The sequence below is a fragment of the Pogona vitticeps genome, chromosome 5 (genome assembly GCF_051106095.1).
Source record: "Pogona vitticeps strain Pit_001003342236 chromosome 5, PviZW2.1, whole genome shotgun sequence".
Taxonomy (NCBI): Eukaryota; Metazoa; Chordata; class Lepidosauria; order Squamata; family Agamidae; genus Pogona; species Pogona vitticeps.
Window position 1 is genome coordinate 15,731,190 of NC_135787.1, and position 22,302 is coordinate 15,753,491.

Below are 22,302 nucleotides of genomic sequence, written 5' to 3' on the forward strand. Positions count from 1 at the left end.
ACATTGTTTTTGAAGTGCAGATGTAGGAGACCAACCAAAATCCAGAAATAGGGGGAAATTAATGATTTCGCGAAGGCTTTCACGGCCGGGATCTAATGGTTGTTGTGGGTTTTTCGGGCTTCTTGGCCGTGTTCTGAAGGTGGTTCTTCCTAACATTTCGCCAGTCTCTGTGGCTGGCATCTTCAGAGAACAGCAAACTGTTTGCTGTCCTCTGAAGATGCCGGCCACAGAGACTGGCGAAACGTTAGGAAGAACCACCTTCAGAACACGGCCAAGAAGCCCGAAAAACCCACAACAACCAGGGGGAAATTACTTTGTTCGGTGAATCTGAATTCCTAGTAGCCATGCTGGATTGGCTTTCTTATCTCTGCTAAAATGTTAGAGCTGATATGACCAAAATGGGTTACTTTGGGGTGAGGTGGGGTGGCTTTCTTCACTGTTTCTTCACATTGGCTTCTCTCTCAGGTGCATCTTCGTCCTGTTTGTTTGTAAAATGGCCTGTTTTCATCACACAAAATGAGCAAGTAGGTGATAAAGTGACATTTGTCCAAATTCTTGCCCTCTCTTGCATTACTCTGTAAATTGTTCCTCTTGTTTCCCATATTGGCGGTAGGCTGGGGGAAAATTTCATGTTACTGACAGAATATAACACAATACAGAGGAAGGGGCTGAGCAGTCCTTTCTTGTATGGAATCCATCTAATCCTGAAGCTGTATGTGCAAACTGGGCAAGCAAAACATTTTAAGTACCTGTATTGTACTTAAAACAAAGTACAATACAAATATATTAAAACAAACGTTTTTCAGTTCACTCTAGAAAGCAATTATAATTCACTCGGTAATCTTTCTGTCTCTCTTTCTCCCCCTCGCCTAAGATAAATTCCACTTATATACAACTAAAAGCAGGACTGGAAGTTCTGATTTTTCTCTGTCCCCTCCTAACAGGTAGCAGCTGCAGTGGTCATGGTACGGCATCATAGTTGAGTGAATTGATGTGCTTGTTCACAAACAGAAATAAGTGACGTAAGGTTGACATTCAATTGTAAAGATAATTTCCTGTTCCTTGAATTGTTTGCTCTGCTATTTAAAACGGGGCCTTGTAAAATGAATTTTAAAGTGACCCTTTACCAAGCATCATTAATGCGGTGCCATAATAGATACTCTATTGCTTAATATTATTGGAAGTCTGTCTGTTTCCATAGCAACATGAGCCTATGACTGCTCTATGGGTAAACATGGTATTAAATCATTCTTTGATAAAGGTTTTTGCTCAAATGTCAGACTTTTATCCGTTCGTATGCTTCCCTCCCCTTCATCTCACAAATTGCTTTTTCATGTGAGATTAGGAATGCAGCTTTCGTAAATAACGTTATAACAGTGTTGATGGGATGGGGCCCTTGCCAGTGGCCTAGCCTATATGAGTTCTGAGGAGGTTGACGGGATAGATTTACCATTTTGTACTTCACATCGGAAGGTGCCACCACATTTTCAGGCTCACTTGCATCACCATACTCTTACAACCACTGTTATAACACCTCAAAAAGAGAACAGAGAAGAGCATGAAAATGTCTGGGACAGAACCTTTCTCCAGGAAGTTTTAATTTTCATTTGCTCTTTCACTTCCTCCTACCTGGATTGATTAATACATGTAAGAGTATGGACGCCCTAGGTTGCTAACATGAGAGAAAGTGCTGTAATATTCCAGGCAGCAGATGGATCACATATTTGAACATTTGTCCCAGTGAATCCATCAGGGCCAGATCATTGGACACAGATCTAGTGCCCTCCCAAAGGACTCCAGTTTGAATTTGCCAATATTGTGAACTGGCTTCATAAGTGAACCACTTCAGGATACTGCCAAATCAATCACTTCTTCTGCTGCTTGGTAAAGGGGCAAGGGGAATGAATTAAAAAGAAAACACCCCAATACAGACTATCACTGATGTGCTGTATCACTTTTTTTTAAAAAAAATCTTTTATTTGCCTTGTCTTAAAGGCACAGTTGAGAAACCACCCACAGTCAAATCTGCAGTGGTGGCTTCTACTGGAGACAGTTTCTTGAATGCCCCTTTAAGAGAAAGCAACGGATTTGTGTTTAAATAACTGATGCAGCACATCCGTGATAGTCGATATGAAGTCAAAAGAAAATTAACTTCTCTTGCTCCCCTCTTGAGGAGCAGGGGAAGTTATTAATTTGCCAATATCCTGAAGTGGCTCACTTATTAAGACACTTCATGATATTGGTAGGAGCAATTTCCATGTGAATGGAAAAGTTGATTAGATCACTCTAATTAAGCCTGATGGTTCCAAAGCAGCCCACATTAGCTTGCTCCCTGCTATTAATGCAATCACACATTAGTTTGCAAGTCCTGAGCAGGGCGGTTAATGATAGAAACTTTTGAAGTTCATTTAACCACAAGTTTGCCATAAATCAGAAATATCTTTGGGGCATGGAACAACATGTAACTGACTTTAAAACTGTTGACTTCATTATTACTGCATTAATTAATTAGCAGGCTTTGGGAAAGACATTAATGTGGTATTTTCTGCTTCAGATGCCAAAATAACCGACGTAGCTTTGGTGCCATTGTTAATTGACTAGGGCAGGGAGCCATTTGTCTTGGGCCAACCCTTGCTGGTGATAGCAATAGCAGCTGTACAAATCAGTTTGTAATATATAAAATACAATGGCCAGTGTCCTGTTGAGCACCTGATGAGTGGAAGGTGCTACTGGTGGAGCAGTGCAGGATTGCACCACTCATACAAGCATTGTTGCTATCTAAACAGTGATCTCTGTAAAAATGACTCTCCTTGCCCTTGTGCAATGACAGTGCTTGTACAAGCAGTGCGATCTTATACTATTACACCGTCAGGGATCTGCAGTCAGCATTGAAACGTTGTGGGATACTGCCCAATGACCAAAGGTTATGTTTTTGGTGGGAATATTATAGTGCTGCGGGGTGGAAATGGACAGGGTCTTTTCAGCTAATTACATGGCAGTAAAAACTGGGCTGGTGACCAAGTATATTTTTAACTAAGAGTTTTATAATAATAGCGACAAGAAACGATGACAACAAAGAAAAAGAGCAGTAACTAATTATGGCTGTCTGATGTCAGCCCCATTTAAACATTATATTTTAGGTGTTTTTAATATTTTTTCTAGGAAATATTAAATTTTTAATATTTTTAAAAGATCAAAGCCACATGGGAAAGCAAAAAAAAAAAAAAAGAAAGATAAGGAAGTGCTTGATATCTCAACTCATTAAACTGTTTATGACGATCACTTGACATGAAGCAAATAAGGTACAGTGATAAGTTCATGTTATAGATTCCTGTGGACAGTTCTCCCAGTGCTCCATTTGTCATAGTCAAAAAGCAGGTTTTTTTGACATGCTTGTCAGCTCCAATATGAACTGAGAGATAATAGAGGTCTGTCATCGCTGACTGACAGTATGAATGGATGGAGACTTTAGGAGCGGGCAGACCTAATTTGAGAAACATTTGAAGGAAATGGGGCATGACCTAATCTATCCTCAGACCAATATTTTAGTTGTAATTTTGTTGATTTTTCCCTTTTACTGTATAAAACTAAAGGAGCCTCCCTCCACCCCTCAAGACATCACCATTTCTGACTGAGACTTTACTAGAAGCTCTGACAGTGAAATGTAACATTTTATTTGTTTGAAGGCAAGGAATTGCAGCTTCATTCTTCTTGCTGTTCAGGATGGTGAAGAATTTCTCCGTGCTATAAACAGAGTTATTGCCTTGATGAGAATGATATTGTATACAAAATTGTCCATTTTTGTGTAAAACTGCAGAATTCCTAAAAATTGCAAAAATTGCCCAGTTTGTAGTCTTGCTTAAACATTTGAAGTAGGGTGGATTTGATATAAATCAAATTGATTTAGAGCACAATTTTAAAAAAATCAGATTTTTTTGACTATATAAAATAATTTTTAATATTTAATAGATATATAAATTAATATTTTTCATTTTATTTTTAAGGCTATTGTTGCTTGTTTTAATGTATCTTTTTTATATAATTGTTTCCTATTATATGTGTTGTAACCCATCCAGAGTAATGCTGTGATGCTAATGGGACCAGGATGCAAATTGTATGTATGTATGTATGTATGTATGTATGTATGTATGTATGTATGTATGTATGTATGAATGAATGAATGAATGAATGAATGAATGAATGAAAATAAATAAATAAATAAATAAATAAATAAATAAATAAATAAATAAATAAATAAATAAATAAATAAATAAATAAATAAATAAAGGGCTTCCACTTTACACCTCAATGGGAATGCACAGTAGAGACATTCTGCACAGATTACAGGCTTTGATGAGCGTATAGAAATCTTTGACTCACTTGGCTCGAGGTGAGAAATCTTATAGGGCTTTAACATTTTTCGTTGAGGTTATTTCCTTTTGTTGAGATAGCCTAATGAGAACAAATAACTTAGCAGACATCCTTTCTGTCTCTAGTTTCTAGTTTTCTAAAGCCTCCATAAAATGAAAGCGAGCGTTAATAAAATCACTCATCTTTTCTTGGATTATGTGCAAGAACCACATGGCTTTTTCCTTTTTTATTTAAAACACTGATTGCGGCAATAAGTGTAAGGACTTTTATTTTGTCCATGAGGCTATTTAACATATCCATGAAACCAGTGGAAGAAGCTAGCTGGAGCTGGGGGAGAGGGCAGAATCAGTATACTGATGGCATCCAAGTTTTCCTCTTTTCCTTCAAAATCCAAGGGAGCTATTCTGATTTTAACCAATATCTTAATGACAGTAATTCATTGGATGAGGACAAACAAGATGGAGGTGCTTTTCCTCAGTCAAAGAAAGGGATCAAGGAATAGGGATCCAACCTGTACTGGATGGTGTGGCACTGCCCTTGTAGATTCAGTCCTGAAATTGGACGCTCCAGCTTCAGTACCGTTGTGAAGCATTACAGGATTTATACTACCAATTCCAATAGCTGTTGCTTCAGGTTTAGCATAATGACGCCACTCTCTTGGCTGACTTCTCAGTGGCAGTGAATCTGGGTCGCTGTGGCTGAGTAAGTGCTGTGTCACCCAGCTGATCCAAGCAGCTAAATCCGGTGCTGCATCCTAGATTGCAGTGCTGGGCTTTGCCGCCTGGATCAGCTGTGTGGCGTTCAGTCACAGCAACCCACCTTTGGTGCTACTGTTCTTCTCGGTTGGCTCCTCCGTGGCAAAGAAGCCAGATCGCTGCTGCTGAACAGGTGCCATACGGCTCAGCTTCTGGGCTGTTTCCATAAGGAAATGTTTACAGAGATTTATAATGTGATTAGAAATCGAAGCCAAGGACTTGAACACATAGTACAGTACAGTTTATTCTTATGGTCCTTAGACCAATCATACACCAACACATATTGCACCAGTATATTATTAATGTAACCAGGCCCGGGGATTAGTTTCCTAACAATGATTGAAATCCTGTTGATTAGTATAGTAAATTGTACTAGAGTAGGGTCATTGAATCAGTGGGGATTTGGTGAATCAATTTGTCTGTATGTTCCATTGATTGAAATGGGCCTATTCTAGTTGCAACTTATATTAGTGTAGTAAATCACAACTAATGTAGGCCTGTTTGAATCAGTAACACCTACACAGGAGATAACTGACCAAGTCTCCACTGATTCAGTGTGGCTTACTTTAGTGTGACTTACTACAATAAGAATCAGGATTTCATCCTGTGTCTCTCCATGGAGATATTTGACCTGGCCGTTGTGACTCATTCCATAGCAACAACCAAGCTGCTGGATTTCTGTAGTGTGGGACTTTCTTTGGAAAGTGTACAGAAATTGCATTTGATCCAAAAGGCTACAACCCGATTGCTGACTGATGATGGTTAGACGGAATGCATAGTTCTCTTATAACCGTTTTACAGGGTGCTGATAACCTTTGGTGGCATTCAAAATGGTGGTTATAAAACATGACTTTGGCCAAGGGGCCACACACAATCTCTTTTGTAGCTGCCTAGGTTTTTAGAACTGTAAGTGAAAACTTTTTGTCAGTCCTGCCCCAATCAGACACATGTTTGGTAGACAGTGGAAACATGAGAGATGGCTTTCCCAGTAAGCATGCCCAGGTATCTCAACATGTTCACACTGTTTTATGCAGAGGTCTTTACCAAGGTGAGCAGAGGACAGCTGTCTATCGTCTTGCTTCTGGGAAGCAAACATGTTTTTATCACAGTAGATGGCTTAGGTAGCTTCTTTGGAAAATCTGTTGAGTTGCTATGGAAGGGGCTTTCAACTGGTTGGGTGCTGAGCTTCATCTTATTGATGTGTTTTCAAAACTTACATACATGTAATTTTAATTACATTTGTTTTGTTGAGTTTTATTGTAAGCTGCCTTGAGTCCCATTTTTGGGGAAAGACAGCATTCAAGTGAATAAATATATAAATAAATCAATAATTATACTGAAATAGCTTCTAATTCCTTGGAGTTTCTGATCTGGAGCAACAAGGTTATCTCAGTAACAGTCTCGTTGTGTATCTCAGTTGTAATTGAGAATTATGACCTAGGTATCTTAATCTTTAAATCTTGATATTTCTTCTTCCTCTGAGTTTTCAGTACTGTTAAACTGTTTTAAGTATCTTAGTGGACTACAGAAACGTTGAATTACCAAGCATTACAGGATTTATATATTTCATCCAAGAGTACCTCATGCATTCTACCAGAAAATATGATTATTTGATGGCTACATTCAGGAACCGAATACATTTAATCTGCTCACAGCGTGTATATGAAAGGTTTCCAGAAAGCTTTATATTATATATACAGTGATTTTCAGTGTGTCAGCAGTGAAATCGCCATTTGCCAGTCTTTCTTCCTATTTCCTGGTTTCTATGTAATTTTATTTTCTCTTTGAAGTCTGTGGAAGAGTCCAGAAGGGGAAGCATTTTATTATGCCCATGAATTATGCTGCTAAGGTTCTTAGAGTTAACCCTGGTTTAAAGGTTTTTAAAGTTTTCCCGTTTTAGAGTATGTGGATTCTTCTTCTGCTTATGCCTCTTGCTTCTTGCTTAAAATGTTCACTGAATTGGTCGGGGGGAAAAAATTTGCATGATTACACTTTTTTAAAAAGGAAGCATCTGCAGTTTTTGAGAAATTTTCTGTTGGAAAATAAAGGAAAGAATTCGGTGCTATCAAAGCAATTCTGGCTTAGAAAGAATTTTTCCAGGATTTCATAGTTATAGAATATTTAGAAGTGGTTTCAAATTCCTTCCTTTGAGGTGGGCTCTGGGACTCTGTATCTTGTCCAAAGCTACACAGACTAGGTCTTTTTCTGGGAGGCATAGTGGGGAATCGAACTCCTGTCTCTAGATCTGCAGTCAGGTGCTATGCATATAATTGTTAATTTTATTAGGTATGGGTTTCATTTACAGGTACAATCCTTGATAGGAAACAAACAGATCATAGGCCTATCCTGTCCTCACCAAAGTTTTCTTCATGCAATGACAATCAGTTGCCTATGTAGAATCTGCTGACAGACAGGATAGGACGGAAGTTGCACCATCTGGCTCATATTCCTCAGCAACTGATACACAAAGTCATAGATCATCATTTGATGTGAGATATTATATTGCCATCCTGATTTAATGGTGTTATCATCTGTGCATTTACTCAGTCTCTTTTCCAAGCTTGTCTGCCATCTACATGCTGTTGCAGTGAAATCCGTAATTTAACTACCGGTATATGCTGTGCTCCTTTTGCAGTATATTGAATTTGCATATCTTCTTCTTCAATATTGTCTTTGTTTCATACTGGCTGAAATCCTGCTGGTGTAACTACCGTATGCTTGCCAAAGTCTGATGATGTAATTGGGAGGGGCAATGTTTTTGGAAATTAAACACTTTCTACTTCTATCCTGTGGCTGCCACAGCTCCTGTGTAATCACTTTCATTGACAGGAAACCATGGGAGCTACTGGACAGAAAGAGGAAGTCTTTAATTACTTAAAATCACCACCCTTAGAAATGTCATCCCAATAGTGATATTTGGTATTTAAAGACTTCTTCCTCCTACCTTTGTGGCTCTTGGGGCTTGCATGTAATAAAAAAGATTGCTTGGAAGCCATGGGAGCTAGAGGATAGAAGTAGGAACTTTCTGGGGAAAAAATTAGCCATAGATTTCCAAGATTTCTTTCTTCCTTCCTGCTCTCAGACACAGTTTTCTAATGTACACATTTATTGATACATTTCACCAAAAGTACACCTTCCCTCCACTAAAGAAAGTCTGCCTGTGCATATTTTTGAACTGTGAGCATTTTAGTACTTTGAATGTTTAAATGTGCATATTGTTTTATGCATTCTTTCTGCCTCCAAAGCTCCCATAAGTCTTGGGATGGTACAGACTCTTCAGAGTCAAGTGTATTTCTTCTCCCCCTGTGTCTTGAGAGATGTGAAAAGTCTACTTTTATTGAGCCTGTGGATTCCAACCAAATTCTTTTCCACCCGTACTGAAAAGCAGAAGACTAACTCTTTTGTGAAGCACTAATACTTGCATTTAGAATAGGATATTAGTTGAACTCTGATAGATGAAAAAAAAATTTGAGTATTTAGAACACTTTGGATTTATCTTGCCTTGTTTCATCAGAGGGAGAATCTGGCTTATTGATTAAGAACAGCACTATTATATTTTTGGCAAAAGAAGTTGAAGGGGTTCAATTTAACTCTACCTAAGGTTGCAATTCATACTTATAAATTTTCTCATCCTTGATGGAAAAACATGCAGTATTTTCACCATGTAAAATATCCCCTTGAGAAAAATGGCAACTACTGTGAGATCCGTCACTCCTTTATAAGAGTGAAAAAGCCAGGACATTTTTTTGTCAGCATCAACATCATCATTAGAAAGTAAATGTGCTCTGTGTGCAAAACCTTGCACCCAAACTTTTATTTTGCTCTAAATTCTTTTTTGTGCAAACTTTTTTTCCAAAATGTGAACAATGCATGAAATCTCTCAAAGTGTGAAAAGAATGTGTTAGCTGTCCCCGGCGCACCATGTGCTTTAGATCTGTGCTCCCTGGCAGACATCCCAAAAACCCTTGCAGCGGGGTGGCCTGAGGGTAGGCATCTGAAGGCGGATGACTTGACCTGGTGGGTAGGGCTGAGGCCAGGATGTCAGGAGGAGAGAGGAGCCAGATATAAAGGAAGAGGAGGAGGGCTCATCACCCTCAATGGACTCATTTGGGTGAGGTCTTTGAGATCTCCTATCTTCTCTATGTTTGATAAAGACGGACTATTGCTGATGTAGGACCCATGGATCCACTTTGTCTTGGATAAAGAACTGGGGAAGGAGCACCAGTTGTTACCTGATCCAAGCCTTCACAACAGCACAGGCACCTGGCTGAACCCAGACCTGCTGGGCCTTTGTAGTAGGCATCCTTCAGTCTCAAGAGACTATGGTAACATGCTCTGAATAGATATCTTGGAACAGTGTCTAGTGTGGCTGAGAAGGCCAATTTGTGAGTGACCATCCCTTCCACACTGAAGACAAATACAATCTGTCCCTTGTCCAACTCCCTGATTTTGCTGGTTTCAGGTCTGCCTCTTTGCCTCGGACTGTTGAACAAGTGTCTCTTCAAACTGGGAGAGGCCATAGGGCTCTGGGACCTCTGTTGACCTGACATTGCCAGTCCTTCCTGAACAGCATCAGCTGACTGGGGTCAATGCTATAAACTTGATCTCAGGCCAAGACTGGTGGACCAGTGAGAGGAGCTGGGGCCCAAATGAAGACAGTGAGAATTGGAGGCTAGTGAAGGTAACTAAGTCCTCCTGTGGACTGTTGTGCGGGAGGTTCAAGATGTCCAACTAAACATTGTACCCCATCCCTAATAAAGATATATTTCAACAGTTGTGTAGAGCCACTCAGCCATAACCAATCTGGGCAGGGGTGGCATCAATCACACCCAGCAAGACAGTTCTAAAATTTTTCATTTTTATCTGCAAGAATAGGTGAAGGCTTATTAAGTATGTTGCATATGTACTGCTCTGTAGTACTTAAAGCTCTCTTGGGGCAGTTTACGATTTAATTATGCATGCTACAAATTGCTCCCCCTTCCAGTGATCTGGGTACTCAGTTTACTGACCTTGGAAGGCTGAGTCAACCTCAAATCGGCTACCGGAACCTGGAAGTGAACTCAGATCACAAGCAGAGTCTTCACTGCAGTACTGCAGATTAACCACTGTCTCATGAGGCTCCTTCTACCCGCAGTTCTGCCAGAATAGAGTATTGCTTACCAACAACTAAATGTTAATCTTTTTCAGTAAATGACTACAGAATAATAAGTGGTGAGGCTACACCAGGAGCCAGATTTACTAATTTAATGACCCAAGTGGTTTGGAGCAGGATATCTGAAGGAACATCTATTTCCCTATAAACTTGTTAGATGTTTAGACATCTTGATCTGTGTACTCCCACCTCCAAATATGATGTTAGTAATGACACATGGGCAAGATTTTCTCCTGGTGGTGTATTTTGACTTTGAAATTCAATCTCTAGAGATGTCTGAATGACATATGTCCTCTTTTCATGACAGGTTAAGACAATACATTTTAGGAAGACCTTCAGAGAAGGACAGCAACTCTATTTACCGTGTTAAATTGTTTTCCTTATTGTACTAATGTTACTGATATTCTAAGAAAAATTAGTGGCTAGGTTTTTTTTTCCTCAAATGCATGTTGCTTACTGGTTGCTCACTTGTAGTCTTCTGCTGTTTTCCATTGTCTTCTAATTTTGCTTTCATTTGTCACCTTAGAATTGCGTAGAAACACATCATATAAATATTTTGAACAAAGGAAAAACTATCTTGATCTCTTTGCAACCTCTTCCAAAACAAAGATCTTGATGTGTCAGTAAGATTAACATAGTTTTACATTTTAATGGTTGTAGCTGCAAAATGGCACTTCACATTTGAAAAAAATCATGATAGTACAATACAGATGATTTATCCTTGTGGGTACTAAATTTGATTATGAGTGTAGCCAAAATTTACTACTGAACAAAGAGCCAGATACAGTAAAAGCCTAAGAACTTGTTAATAAACATCTGGTATTAATAGGATGTAGATTCATTATAATGTTTGTAATCAGAACACAGAATGTCACAAGCATTAGTCAAGACTTTGTAACAATACTGCTGTAATTGGATGGTAATTTGCATCATTTGACTAGGAGAACATTGGCTCATAAGAAGAGAGAAGAAATATTTTGTGTCTTGGCAGTAGTAAACGTGAAGCATTTTGCAGCAAAGGCAGAGTCAAACTGAGACCCTATCATTCACTGAACAAATGAACAAGATCAGGATCAGAGCCTGTAAACAAAGTTATTAAATATCTAGAGAGGTGGTTAAATAGATGAGATCTAGCAGAATGCTTGGGCATGTGCTTTATAACAGTACAATTAAATCTTTAAAACACCTTTTATAGTACGTTCCTAAAGAACCACATAATAAAAAATGAGTCTGGTGGATCATATTCTAGTCTAATACCATGAGATTTGACTTGCTTTGTTTAATGCCTTTAAGCCTACTAGAAAAGACCTCTGTTGGCATGGTGTATCAGCAACCTCAAGCTCACATAGAGCCCTACCCTTGAGTTAAAATATTTGTAAGTTTTGCTGGTGAATGTTGCTGCACATCAAGTTGTCCCCAAAGTAGTTCTAACCATGCTGATTGCAGATGGAGATGCAAACTGAGATGTTTATCAGAATGTCCATCGTGATGATGTGGTAATAGTAGAGATGTAAATCCTTCCTTGTCTTGTGTTTGGAGGAAAGGATGAGGAATGCAGGCTTTTTTTCTTCCTTGCCCTGCATAGTTTTCTTTTTCTTGTTCTTTTTTGCAAATTACCTAATTTTTGTAATCTGTGCCTACTGCACAAAACAAGAGTGATAGCTGCTGCTTTCGTTCCTGGACTTTAAAAAATAATCATCGTCACAATCTTACAACTGCAGAGATGGAAGGGACTCTGTGGACCACTGACGTCCAGCCCCTGTCAAGGTGACACAGTGATGAATTGAACTCCCAACCTCTGGCTCCTCAGCCAGATACCTAAACCACTGAGCTATCTGAAGCATCAAATGGGTTCTTTGCATGTTTTTTAATGATCAGTTTATAAACAAATCCTTCTCTGCTTGTACTCTCTGTGTGTGGATGCACTTTTTTCTCACAGGGAAAGATGTAACTTTTGCATGGGCTCCCCCAGAGACCTTTGAAGGGAGAAAAGGAACCAATTCCTTGTCTCACTCTCACGCTGAGGGTGAGGAATCCTGTGGGGCATGGATATTCCTCTTGTAAGTGTCTCCTCATTCTTCGAAAACATCCCTAACGGATGAAGAGGGATTTAGTTTTCTTCTCCTGCTGACAGATAAGCAAACTCACATGTTTATTCTGTAATACATTTAGTTGAAACACTTTAAGCCTCTGGTTTTCATCCTCACTTAGCTTGTTTAATCTGCCCACCATTGTCTTCCTGCAACAGAAAATAACTTGAATCATCACCATTTGCCATCAAGCTAATTCTTAGTCATGCTGACCCTTTTCAGGGTTTTCCAGGTAGAGAATACTCAGAGGTGGTTTGTGGTCTCCCCTGGTCTTTCTAGAATTACTCTTTCCCCTTTGGTCCTTGGCTGTTTTCACTGCCTGCTGCCATAGGCCTGTTAGCCTTGCTGGTTTTCCGGTGGGGTGCAGGAAGCAGATCCTGGAAAGCCAGCAGTGCAGAATGGTGAGGTCCAAATAGCAAGCAGTCTCTGGTGCCAGTTCAGAGGCCTCCCAGAATGGCAGTGGGAGGCTTCTGGGTGGTGGTGGCTGAACCCTTTTTTACTGTATTCGCTCCATAAGATGCACATACTCCCCCCCTCACTTTTTTTGGGGGGGGGAGTGCGTCTTATGGAGGGAAAATACGGTATATTCTACCACTCTGGGCGGCTTACAGCAAAACATATATACATTAAAATTGCACAAGAACATTACAATACCAACAATAACAGATACAATACAGAAATATAGTGAATAATAAGTAGCAAAGAAGAGAAAGGAGTCAAATGTTGACAGGAGGGAAGGCCTGGATGTACACCCATGTTTTCAGTTGGTTTTTAAAAGAACCCAGCGTAGGGGCCTCGCGAATCTCCAGAGGAAGGCTATTCCAAAAGTCTACATTTTTAAAAAGGTCTACATTTGCTTCAAATTTATTCCATGTAGAGGTGATTTCTTTATAAGGAACTCAATTTGGGTGTCTAGAAATATCCTATTCATGGTAATATTCTGTTATATTCTTACCAGAGATGAAAATGGAAAAGAGACACTAATGGGAAGTTGTGGTTAATTGCTTAAAAATAGCTGGATAGTAAAAAAATGATTCATTTAAATGGAGCCCTTAAATTCATAACCCAGAACTTTAGGAGTGGGGAAGGATTTCCCATCTGAAGCAGGCAGTGAATAAGCATTCTTCAACTACATTCAAACTCTATATTCTGAGGAGACAGAAACAAGCATGTGCCATGGTTTCTGAAACAAAGGCTTGGGTTACCTGGTCATCAGCTTCCCTTTCCCTGAGATTTCAAAGAAAACACCAGAGATCTGGCAGAGGGAAGACCTTTGATATTCTAGAGATGTGCATTTTGATATCACAGCTGGTGGTCCCTTGTGTAACAAAGGCAAAATAATGCCTGTGTTTGCTTGTGGAAGAGAAGGTCTCACAACAAGTCACGACAATGATGCTGTAACTCCCTTTCCAAATGACGGCATGGGTCCAGGTACATGCACCCATCATCTCCTACATGCACCCACCATCTCCCTCACCAGTCCAGTCTCCTCACCTCAGGCTCTTTAATACATCCATGTTGCAAAAACACAGCACCGATACAAATACATTTGTGCTGATCTTGCTGGGAATGTGTGGAAATGGGCATCCAGGATGTAAATACTGTACATCTCTCAGGTAACTGAATTTTAAATCTCCCTTACACAGAGACAACGACAGAGCCTTTGCTTGCTTGGAGATGCATAGCAATTCTAATGGTAGCTGGAGTGCTGAGACCTGGCTACCCTAAGAATGGCTGCAGTAAATATAGTGTGTCTTCATTTGACCATTATTGGTATGTGAAAAGGTGACCTACACTGTGATGTTCAGAGAGCATCCCAATTTGAGCAGAGAGGGCAAAGTTTTGTTTTGCATGCACGGGAGAGGTTAAATTCAGTGGGTGTACAGCCAGAGAATACACTGGGAAGAGAAAAGCTGTGTTTGAAAGTTTCTAAGGGACTATTGTAAAGTCAATGGAGAGTTTTATTAAACATTTTGGTAAAGCATTTCTCTGCAAGCAGTGATTAAGCCTTTCAGGGGGCAAAAAAGAAAGAGAAAAGGCAAGTCAGCATTCAGCTGTTAGCAGTTCTTGGAAACACTGATGAGAAATTTCTTTTCCTTTCCTTTCCTCCTAACTTAACACCCTTTTTCTTCTAAGTGTTTAATGAGAAAACTTTGAATTAAAGCATTGTAAGCAGTCTCATGTATGCATTTTTTTAAAGCAGAGGAAAATAGAAATCATGTTGTAACCCTCTGTAGATTTGCTTGACAGCAGCAAATTTAAAGAAAAGAAAAAGGAGTTACAAAGATTTTGGAAGAAAGGAGAGTTTGCTTGGTTAACTGTGGTGAATGAGGATACATCTGGTTTCTAAGTAGTTTCATGGCTCATAATAACTGATCGATGGAGACACATGTAACCATGCCAAACATGAATCAGATATGACCTCTTATGTTTTCCAGATTATATATTTTGGGAGGTTAACCCAAGTCAAAGTTAATTTCTGAGTGTCAGGAATAATTTGGATCAGTTTGCGTTTTGATAAGAATTATCTCAAGATTTATACATAACTTTCTAAATTTTGCAAAAAAAATACATTTTTGAAATGGCAATCTGAGAATGATCATCTGATTTGGGTACAGTGCCCCCTGCTTTGGTTCCACCCTGCTTGGATTACTGTAATGTGCTCGCTGAATGACTTCAGCTGATTCAAAATGCAGCAACCCAGATCGGATCAGTTACAGGAAGCATACAACTTCCCTGCTACAATAGGTGTACTGGCTACTAGTCCATTTCTAGGCCCAGTTCATAGTGCTGCTTATGACTTATAAAACGGATACACATATGAGCCTTATTGGCCCCTGAAAGCTTCAGGAGAGACCCTTCAGTCCCATTGTCATTACAGGTACGTTTGACAGGGACATGAGAGAGGACCTTCTCCCACATTACAGAATACCCTCCTTTGGGAAGTTAGATTTACCCCCCCCTCCCATTTTATCCTTTGAAACTGTACTTTGGTGAAACTTAAAGGTCTGCCTTTTGAGGCAAGCTTTTAATACAGTAAATTGTATTGGTTATATACAGCCCCATAATACTTAAAAGAAAACTCTGGGTAGTTTATCGTTTTTAATTATGCAGGCTACAATTGTCCCAGCAGCGACCTGAGTACTCAGTTTACTAACCACAGAAGGACGGGAGGCTGAGCCTTCAACTGAACCTGTTGGGATGGAACTCAGATTGGGAGCAGATTCTTGGCTGCAGTACTGCAATTTAACCACTGTGCCACATGGCCCTCTTGGATTCTGGGTTTATAATTTCTCTCTTTTTTTGGCAAGTAGATTCAGGCATAGAATTTATTATGCAGGTATTCCTTTTTTTAAAAAAAATTGATTTCTAAAGAATGAAAAGACAATCGACCATATTACAAATAGTAAATACAAAGCTATTCCCCACGATTCTCCAAATCATCTTTTATAATCTTTATAAATCTTTTGAAATGTATTTTTAAAGTTTTCAAATATTTCAATCATCTTTTAAATTATTATGATATGCTCAATTTTTTTAAAATTCTGTTATTTATGGTGGCTTTAGCCTGACATCTTAATCATTGTGAGCTGCCTTGGGCATCCTTGCTGGGGGAAAGGCAGCATAGAAATGAAACAAAACAAACGTAATGTTTAATTAGTTTTGGGAATGAGGAAAATAATTATTAAAAATGCAGCTCTTAACAGTGACCAATGTTCCCTCTGATACTTCAGAGCATTGGGCACCCCCCCCCACCTCATCAGCATAGGGTTCTGGATGAAATTGGAAGCAAATGGACAGCAACACTGGCTTGGCTATGCAAACCCCTCCCCAATGCAGCTCTGTGTGGCTGTAGACCCGTGCAGCATAAAGGGAACGTTGACAGTAACTGATTAAAACAGAGGACTTAGAACTATAACCAATTATTTTTGAAAACTTTCCAGTCTCATATTTTGAATCCTTGTGGTTTGTATTGCTCCGTTAGGGTTGCCAATAGTGTGTCTCATCCCCATCCCCCCGAATGGCTCTTCCTCTTTTACTTCTTGTAGGCAAAAAGCTACAATATGGGTGCAGGGATGTAATGTTTCAAATTATGGGCACATCCCGAAAACCAACTTTATTTTTCATGATTGGCACTTTTCACCAATTAGTCTGTCTTAATTGGCACCAGCCAAATCATTCCCAGTTGCTGCCACTGCTGCTGTGGAGGTATTGTGTCCTATCCCTCACTAGGTATGGCAGAATGCACAGATGGAACCCTTAAACCACAAGACCCTACCCAGACACAAGCCTTGTGTGTTGTTCAGGATCTAGATATGAATCCATCAAAGGTATGGAATGTGAACTAGGTAATAGGTATAGTGGGGCTACTATAGAAACGAGGAGGAACAGAAGATGGTCTTCATTTCTGATCTATGATGGCTCTTTCTGCATTTTAATAATCTGTCAATTCAAGAATTTTGCATATTGTTTGGTCAAGATGCAGGATAATTGCAGCTACCATTTAGCAGCGGTCAATGTTGTAATCTATTTATGTTGTCTTGTTCATTTTCTGTGGCTTGGAACATCTCTGCACACTGAATGGTGTTTAAGCACATTCTCCACTCCCAACTCACATTTATTCCAACACAAATATGTTGTTTTTTTGCTGTACTGCAGGATGTTTTGAATAACCTGGGCTCCTGTGACCTGGATGAAGATGACCTCATGCTTGACTTGGAGTTCCTGGAAGAACAACATCATTGCCGTTCTGGTAAGGGAAGCAAAAACACTCTTTTTTCTAATATGGGTTTTTTTTTTAAAGGAGGAAATTTGCCAAGTACACTAGAAGTGAGTGGTAAAGTTACTTTTCAAGAAAAGAAAATGAAGAGTGGATAATATATTTAGCAGCTTAATGGTTCAGATTTTCTCCAGCAATTGTCCTGCATGAGATAATTTTCTCCAGATTCTAGTGTCTTGCGTAGCATTGTTCGTAATGCTGCTATTACTGGTAATCAAACCATTTTTCTCCAAAACACTTAATAGGACAAATCGTCAAATGTAGGCATTTTATTTTATTATTTTTACGAATATGAGAGAATCCTTCTGGTCCAGAAGGTGGTGACTCAGTGGTTTTTGAAAGGATTTTAATGTCAACAAGTGATAACTGTTGTTGCCTTTCTTCTTTTCTTCCTCTTTGTAAATGTTGCCACAGTACTTAACCCTTTCCTCCCATTTTCCCTAGTCAAGGTTTTAATGCATGGTTAGGTGGTGAGAGATTCAGTACAATAGGCATTTTTCTCTCCCTTTATGTTGTTGCTTACACCATTGTTTATATTTCACCTTGAGTTTAAAGGTCTATATAATTTGTATACCTTCCAAATTAATGATTTACAAGTTATTAGTAAATAATGAACTGTGATCGTTTTTGTTTTTTGTTTTTCTTATGCCAAAGTGGATCTAACTTATAGTGGTTTCCACTTCTGTGCAAGCTACCATATCAGATTTTGCCCTTAAATATTTCAGATGTTCTGGCGATTCTGCCATTCTGGACACTTGCACACTTGCATATATGTGCTCATAAGTATAGTGATAGCTGTGGACATGAGGATGATTTATATATGCATAGACTGAGTGCTGATATGAGTTACTGAGGAGAAAGGAACTAAACAAATAGTGTGTAAAGTCCGAGGAAACCAGAGAGTGTAACGGGCAGCTCAGGCAACATAAAACCAAGACTTGAATAATAAAACAAAGCTTGCAATAACACCTTTTCTCTTAAGAGCTAAATAGTACTAATCCTACTTGGTACTTGAAGGCTTAGGCTTGTTGGGACAGTAAAGGGGCAACCCCAGACACTCTGGACAGGTTTGGACATGGTTGTCTTTTGAGCCAAAGCCTAATTTAGTTGCACAAAGAAGAGGTGGTTAGGTTTTAAAGTAAAGGTTCCAGAGTGATGTCTTGCATTTGTTTGTTTGTTACCTATAATGATCCTAAAGCACTTTTCTTGGTGGTATACAAAAGATTAAACCAGAATTCCACAGTAAGCACTAAAATATAACACAAATAGGAATAATGTAAAGGTAAAGGTTCCCCTTGACAATTTTTGTCCAGTCGTGTTCGACTCTAGGGGGCGGTGCTCATCCCCGTTTCCAAGCCATAGAGCCAGCGTTTTATTTATTTATTTTATTTATTTATTTTATATGCCGCCCACACTACCTAAAGGTCTCTGGGCGGCTTACAGCATTTAAAATACAATAAAGATATGTACAATTAAAATACAATTAAAATATATATAAAATTGCCATCAGACCCACAGTTAATATTATTTCAGTTAAAAGCCTTCTGGAACAGGAAGGTTTTGACCTGGCGCCGAAATGTCATCAGTGTCGGTGCCAGACGAATCTCAGTCGGGAGGGCAAGAAGACAATCTTCTGTGGTCACATGGCCAGTGCGACTTAGACACCGAATGCTGTTACCTTCCCACCGAAGTGGCCCCTATTTATCTACTTGCATTTGCATGCTTTCTAACCGCTAGGTTGGCGAGTGCTGGGACAAGTGACGGGAGCTCACTCCATCGTGTGGATTCAATCTTACGACTGCTGGTCTTCTGACCCTGCAGCACAGGCTTCTGCGGTTTAGCCCGCAGCGCCACCACATCCATAGCAATAATGTAAGAAAGCATAAAAAGTTGAGTGTTTTCCTCCGGTTCCACTGTTCTGTGATAATTTATTGGTGCCACTTTTTTTATATGCTTTCAAAAAACAGTGGCACCAATAAATTATCACAGAACAGTGGAACCGGAGGAAAATACTCAACTGGGGTCATGTTGAAAAGCCTCCCTGAAAAGTAGTGTTTTCAGCTGTCTCCTTGAAGAATACAGGGAGGGGGCCAGGCATAACTCCTCTGGAACTTGATTCTATAGCCTCGGTGCCACCACAGAGAAGGCCTTAACTCTAGTAGATAACCTTTGGACCTCTCTCGGGGTGGCTTCCTAGTGGGGCCTGGCCTGAGGAGACTTGGTGGGTTAGGGAGATGATATTGGGTAAAGATCCTCCATCAGGTAATGTGGTCCCAAATGGTGAAGGACTTTATATGTGAGTGTCAAAACCTGGGGAGTGTGTAACTCACTAGAAAGAGAGAATAGTGAGAAGGGATATGTCCCCTAGGATGCCATTGTTGTGATGAATAAATAATATACTTTCAAATTTGTTAAAAGGAAGAATATGTTTGAAAAAATGTGTTCTGACGAAAATCTCTTTAGTGAATTTAATGTGGCACATTTTAGCACTTCAGCAAAAGCTATCAAGCTTCCTCACAACAAACTGATGCACATAAGAAGCTTGCTCTATATAGGAACCTCTTCAGTGGAAAATCCTGTATCTGGGAAGCTGCTTAAAAGAGGAGAAAAGAGATTTGTGATGGCATAATCAAGTTGATAGACTAACATACTGAGATAGTGCTCAGAAATGGATGTCAAGCAACCAGCTTGCTGTGGCTTAGGCCATACGTCTGTCTGGTTAAACACTGCCGTAAAAACGAAACGGAACACATGCTTCTGAAATAACATTAACAGAAATACGTGCTGGTAATGATCTCATCTTATTTGGCCTTAATCGAGCCATCTCATAGGACTGCCATTTGTGGATAACCCCTTCCCAGTGGACCTGTTAATGGACCGCCACTAGCTACCTCTGTCAGTGTCTCGGGAACACTGACAGGCCTGCTGTCCGCTGCTTTGCAAGTTTTTGAGGGTGGCATTTCTTATGTCACACAGTATGCCTTCTCTGTTTCTGTTTCTTGATGTATTGGAACATAGATCTCAAACTGTTCTGTGAAAAGGTACTGCTACTTTACAGTGACTGTCTGTGACAATAAGAACCACAAATACATCCCTTACTATTTCAGTTGCCAGTCTCTGTTCCTTGTCTCATTCCAGTTTGGAAGGATCAAAGTCAAGATCATTGAGCTGTGAAGTGGTTAAACATAAAGGCTGAAATTCTTTGCTCCATAAATTCCATTGATTCAAATGGTCCCACTCTACTTCTGACTTACAATTGGACAGGCTGTTTCATCATGTTGCATCTCTCTTGACTAAAATCTGATTTTTCCCCCCATTCCTCCTTTTGATATAGTGACTGAAATCTACTATTAAGAGTCTGCTCCATGAGTAAAAAGCAAACAAACAAAAGAACCCACCACTATTTAAATTGAGTTCATTATGTTTCAGGTAAAGGTAAAGGTTCCCTTTGACAATTTGTCCAGTTGTGTCAGACTCTAGGGGGCTCATCTCCGTTTCCAACCCATAGAGCTAGTATTTGTCCGAAGACAATCTTCCGTGGTCACGTGGCCAGTGCAACTAGACACGGAATGCCATTACCTTCCCACCGTGGTGGTACCTATTTATCTATTGCATTTTGCATGCTTTCGAACTGCTAGGTTTGGCGGGAGCTGGGACAAGCGACAGGGGCTCACTCCGTCACATGGATTCGATCTTACGATTGCAGGGCTTCTGACCTTGCAGCACAGAGGCTTCTGCAGTTTAACCTGCAGCGCCACCACATCACATAAAAACACATCAACATTTTTTACATCGACTTAAATCTGGATGTTTACATGAGCTAGGTGCATGTGCAAAGCAATGTGACAGAGGAGTAAGTTTTTCTACTCCTCTGCCAGAGGTTTACTTATTTTGAGGCAGACATGGAATCCATTTACTGGAAAAAGTGGAATCCCTATCCATGCAATTAAAAAAAAACTCCTGCTGTCAGATACAGCACTATACCAAATAACAGGATTTTTGTTTTTTAAAGCATTGTGGTCACTTGCTGAAAAAGCCAGAGCCATGCGAAATGAAGCTGATTTCCAGCCGCCAGCCAGCCAAGCCTAGCCTTCTTTCCCTCTTCTTTCAGCCCACCATCTTCCTCCCCTCCCTCAACTAACTTCTCCTCACCTCTTCCAGATCATTCCCATCTTCTATTCCCCTCAGTTACCTGCCCCCATGCCACTGCTACTCCCACCCTGACTCCTTGCCCCCCCTTTCCCTTTCTAGTCCTTTCCACCTCTTTCCATTTCCACCCCTTTTCCCTTCAGCAGCAGTGGCGATTACACACATCAACTCAAAAGTCACATGATCTTTCAACAAAATGGGGGCGGAAAAGAAGATCTCTCTCTCTTCCTAAACAGCTCTAAGTTGCAAGTAGAGCAGGCTCATGGATACAGGGAATTTACGGAGGAGATAACTCATCAGATTCCCACTGATTCAGAGGACTTACTCTAGTTGTGACTTACTATTGGATTTCAGCCAATGTAATCTTGGGGCTTTCTGTAGACAAGTTAATGAATGGGCAGCGGAGTCTCTTTATCAGTGCTGGACTTGGTTTGTTCTAAACAGAAACTCAGTTACAGTCACAGGGCCTTTAAAACTCCTTACCCTCCTGGTGACATTCAAACGCATAGCCGGTACTTTATGTTCTTCTTCTTTTCATTGTTTACCTGCCTTGCAAGACTGCTCTGGGGAATTGATACGTTAAATGTTTATAAAGTACAGTTGAGTTTATTTTTTAAGGATCTTGTCTAGAAGCACTAAATATTTACTTGGAGCCATTTAGTGCTTCCCACAGTCTGTCAATACGTAGATGCTTAAAACTGAGCCTGGTGTAACAGACATGATCAGCTTTAGGGGGTGGCTGTTTATTACACTACATAAATTAGATGTTTAAATGTTTGAATGCTTGAAAGTAATAACTGTGGCAGTTTTGTAAGACAGGTTACTGTTTTTATATGGCTGAAACTCATCAAGTCCTTGTGCAAAAAAACAGCATTAATTTAACCTTGTTTGTTCTATGGGTTCCCTCCCTTCTTCCTATTTAAATATGTCTTGTTTAATGCAAAACATTGCTTTCTGAACTCTTCATGTATAAATGGAGGGCTTAATCTTCAGTGGTGAAAGGAA

The 22,302-nt window shown here is 39.8% G+C and overlaps 1 protein-coding gene across 4 annotated transcripts in view; it reads left to right on the forward strand.

Annotated features, from left to right (window-relative positions):
- CCSER1 (coiled-coil serine rich protein 1) overlaps positions 1-22,302 on the forward strand; it is an 833,168-nt gene that overhangs the window by 172,267 nt on the left and 638,599 nt on the right. For all 4 annotated transcript variants that reach the window (XR_013545785.1, XM_073001955.2, XM_073001958.2 and 1 more), the window contains exon 4: positions 17,028-17,121. Coding sequence is in view for 3 of the 4 variants with exons in the window: in XM_073001955.2 (XP_072858056.2) it covers positions 17,028-17,121 (94 nt within the window). In the remaining variant the exon portion in view is untranslated. The remainder of the gene's footprint in view (positions 1-17,027; positions 17,122-22,302) is intronic.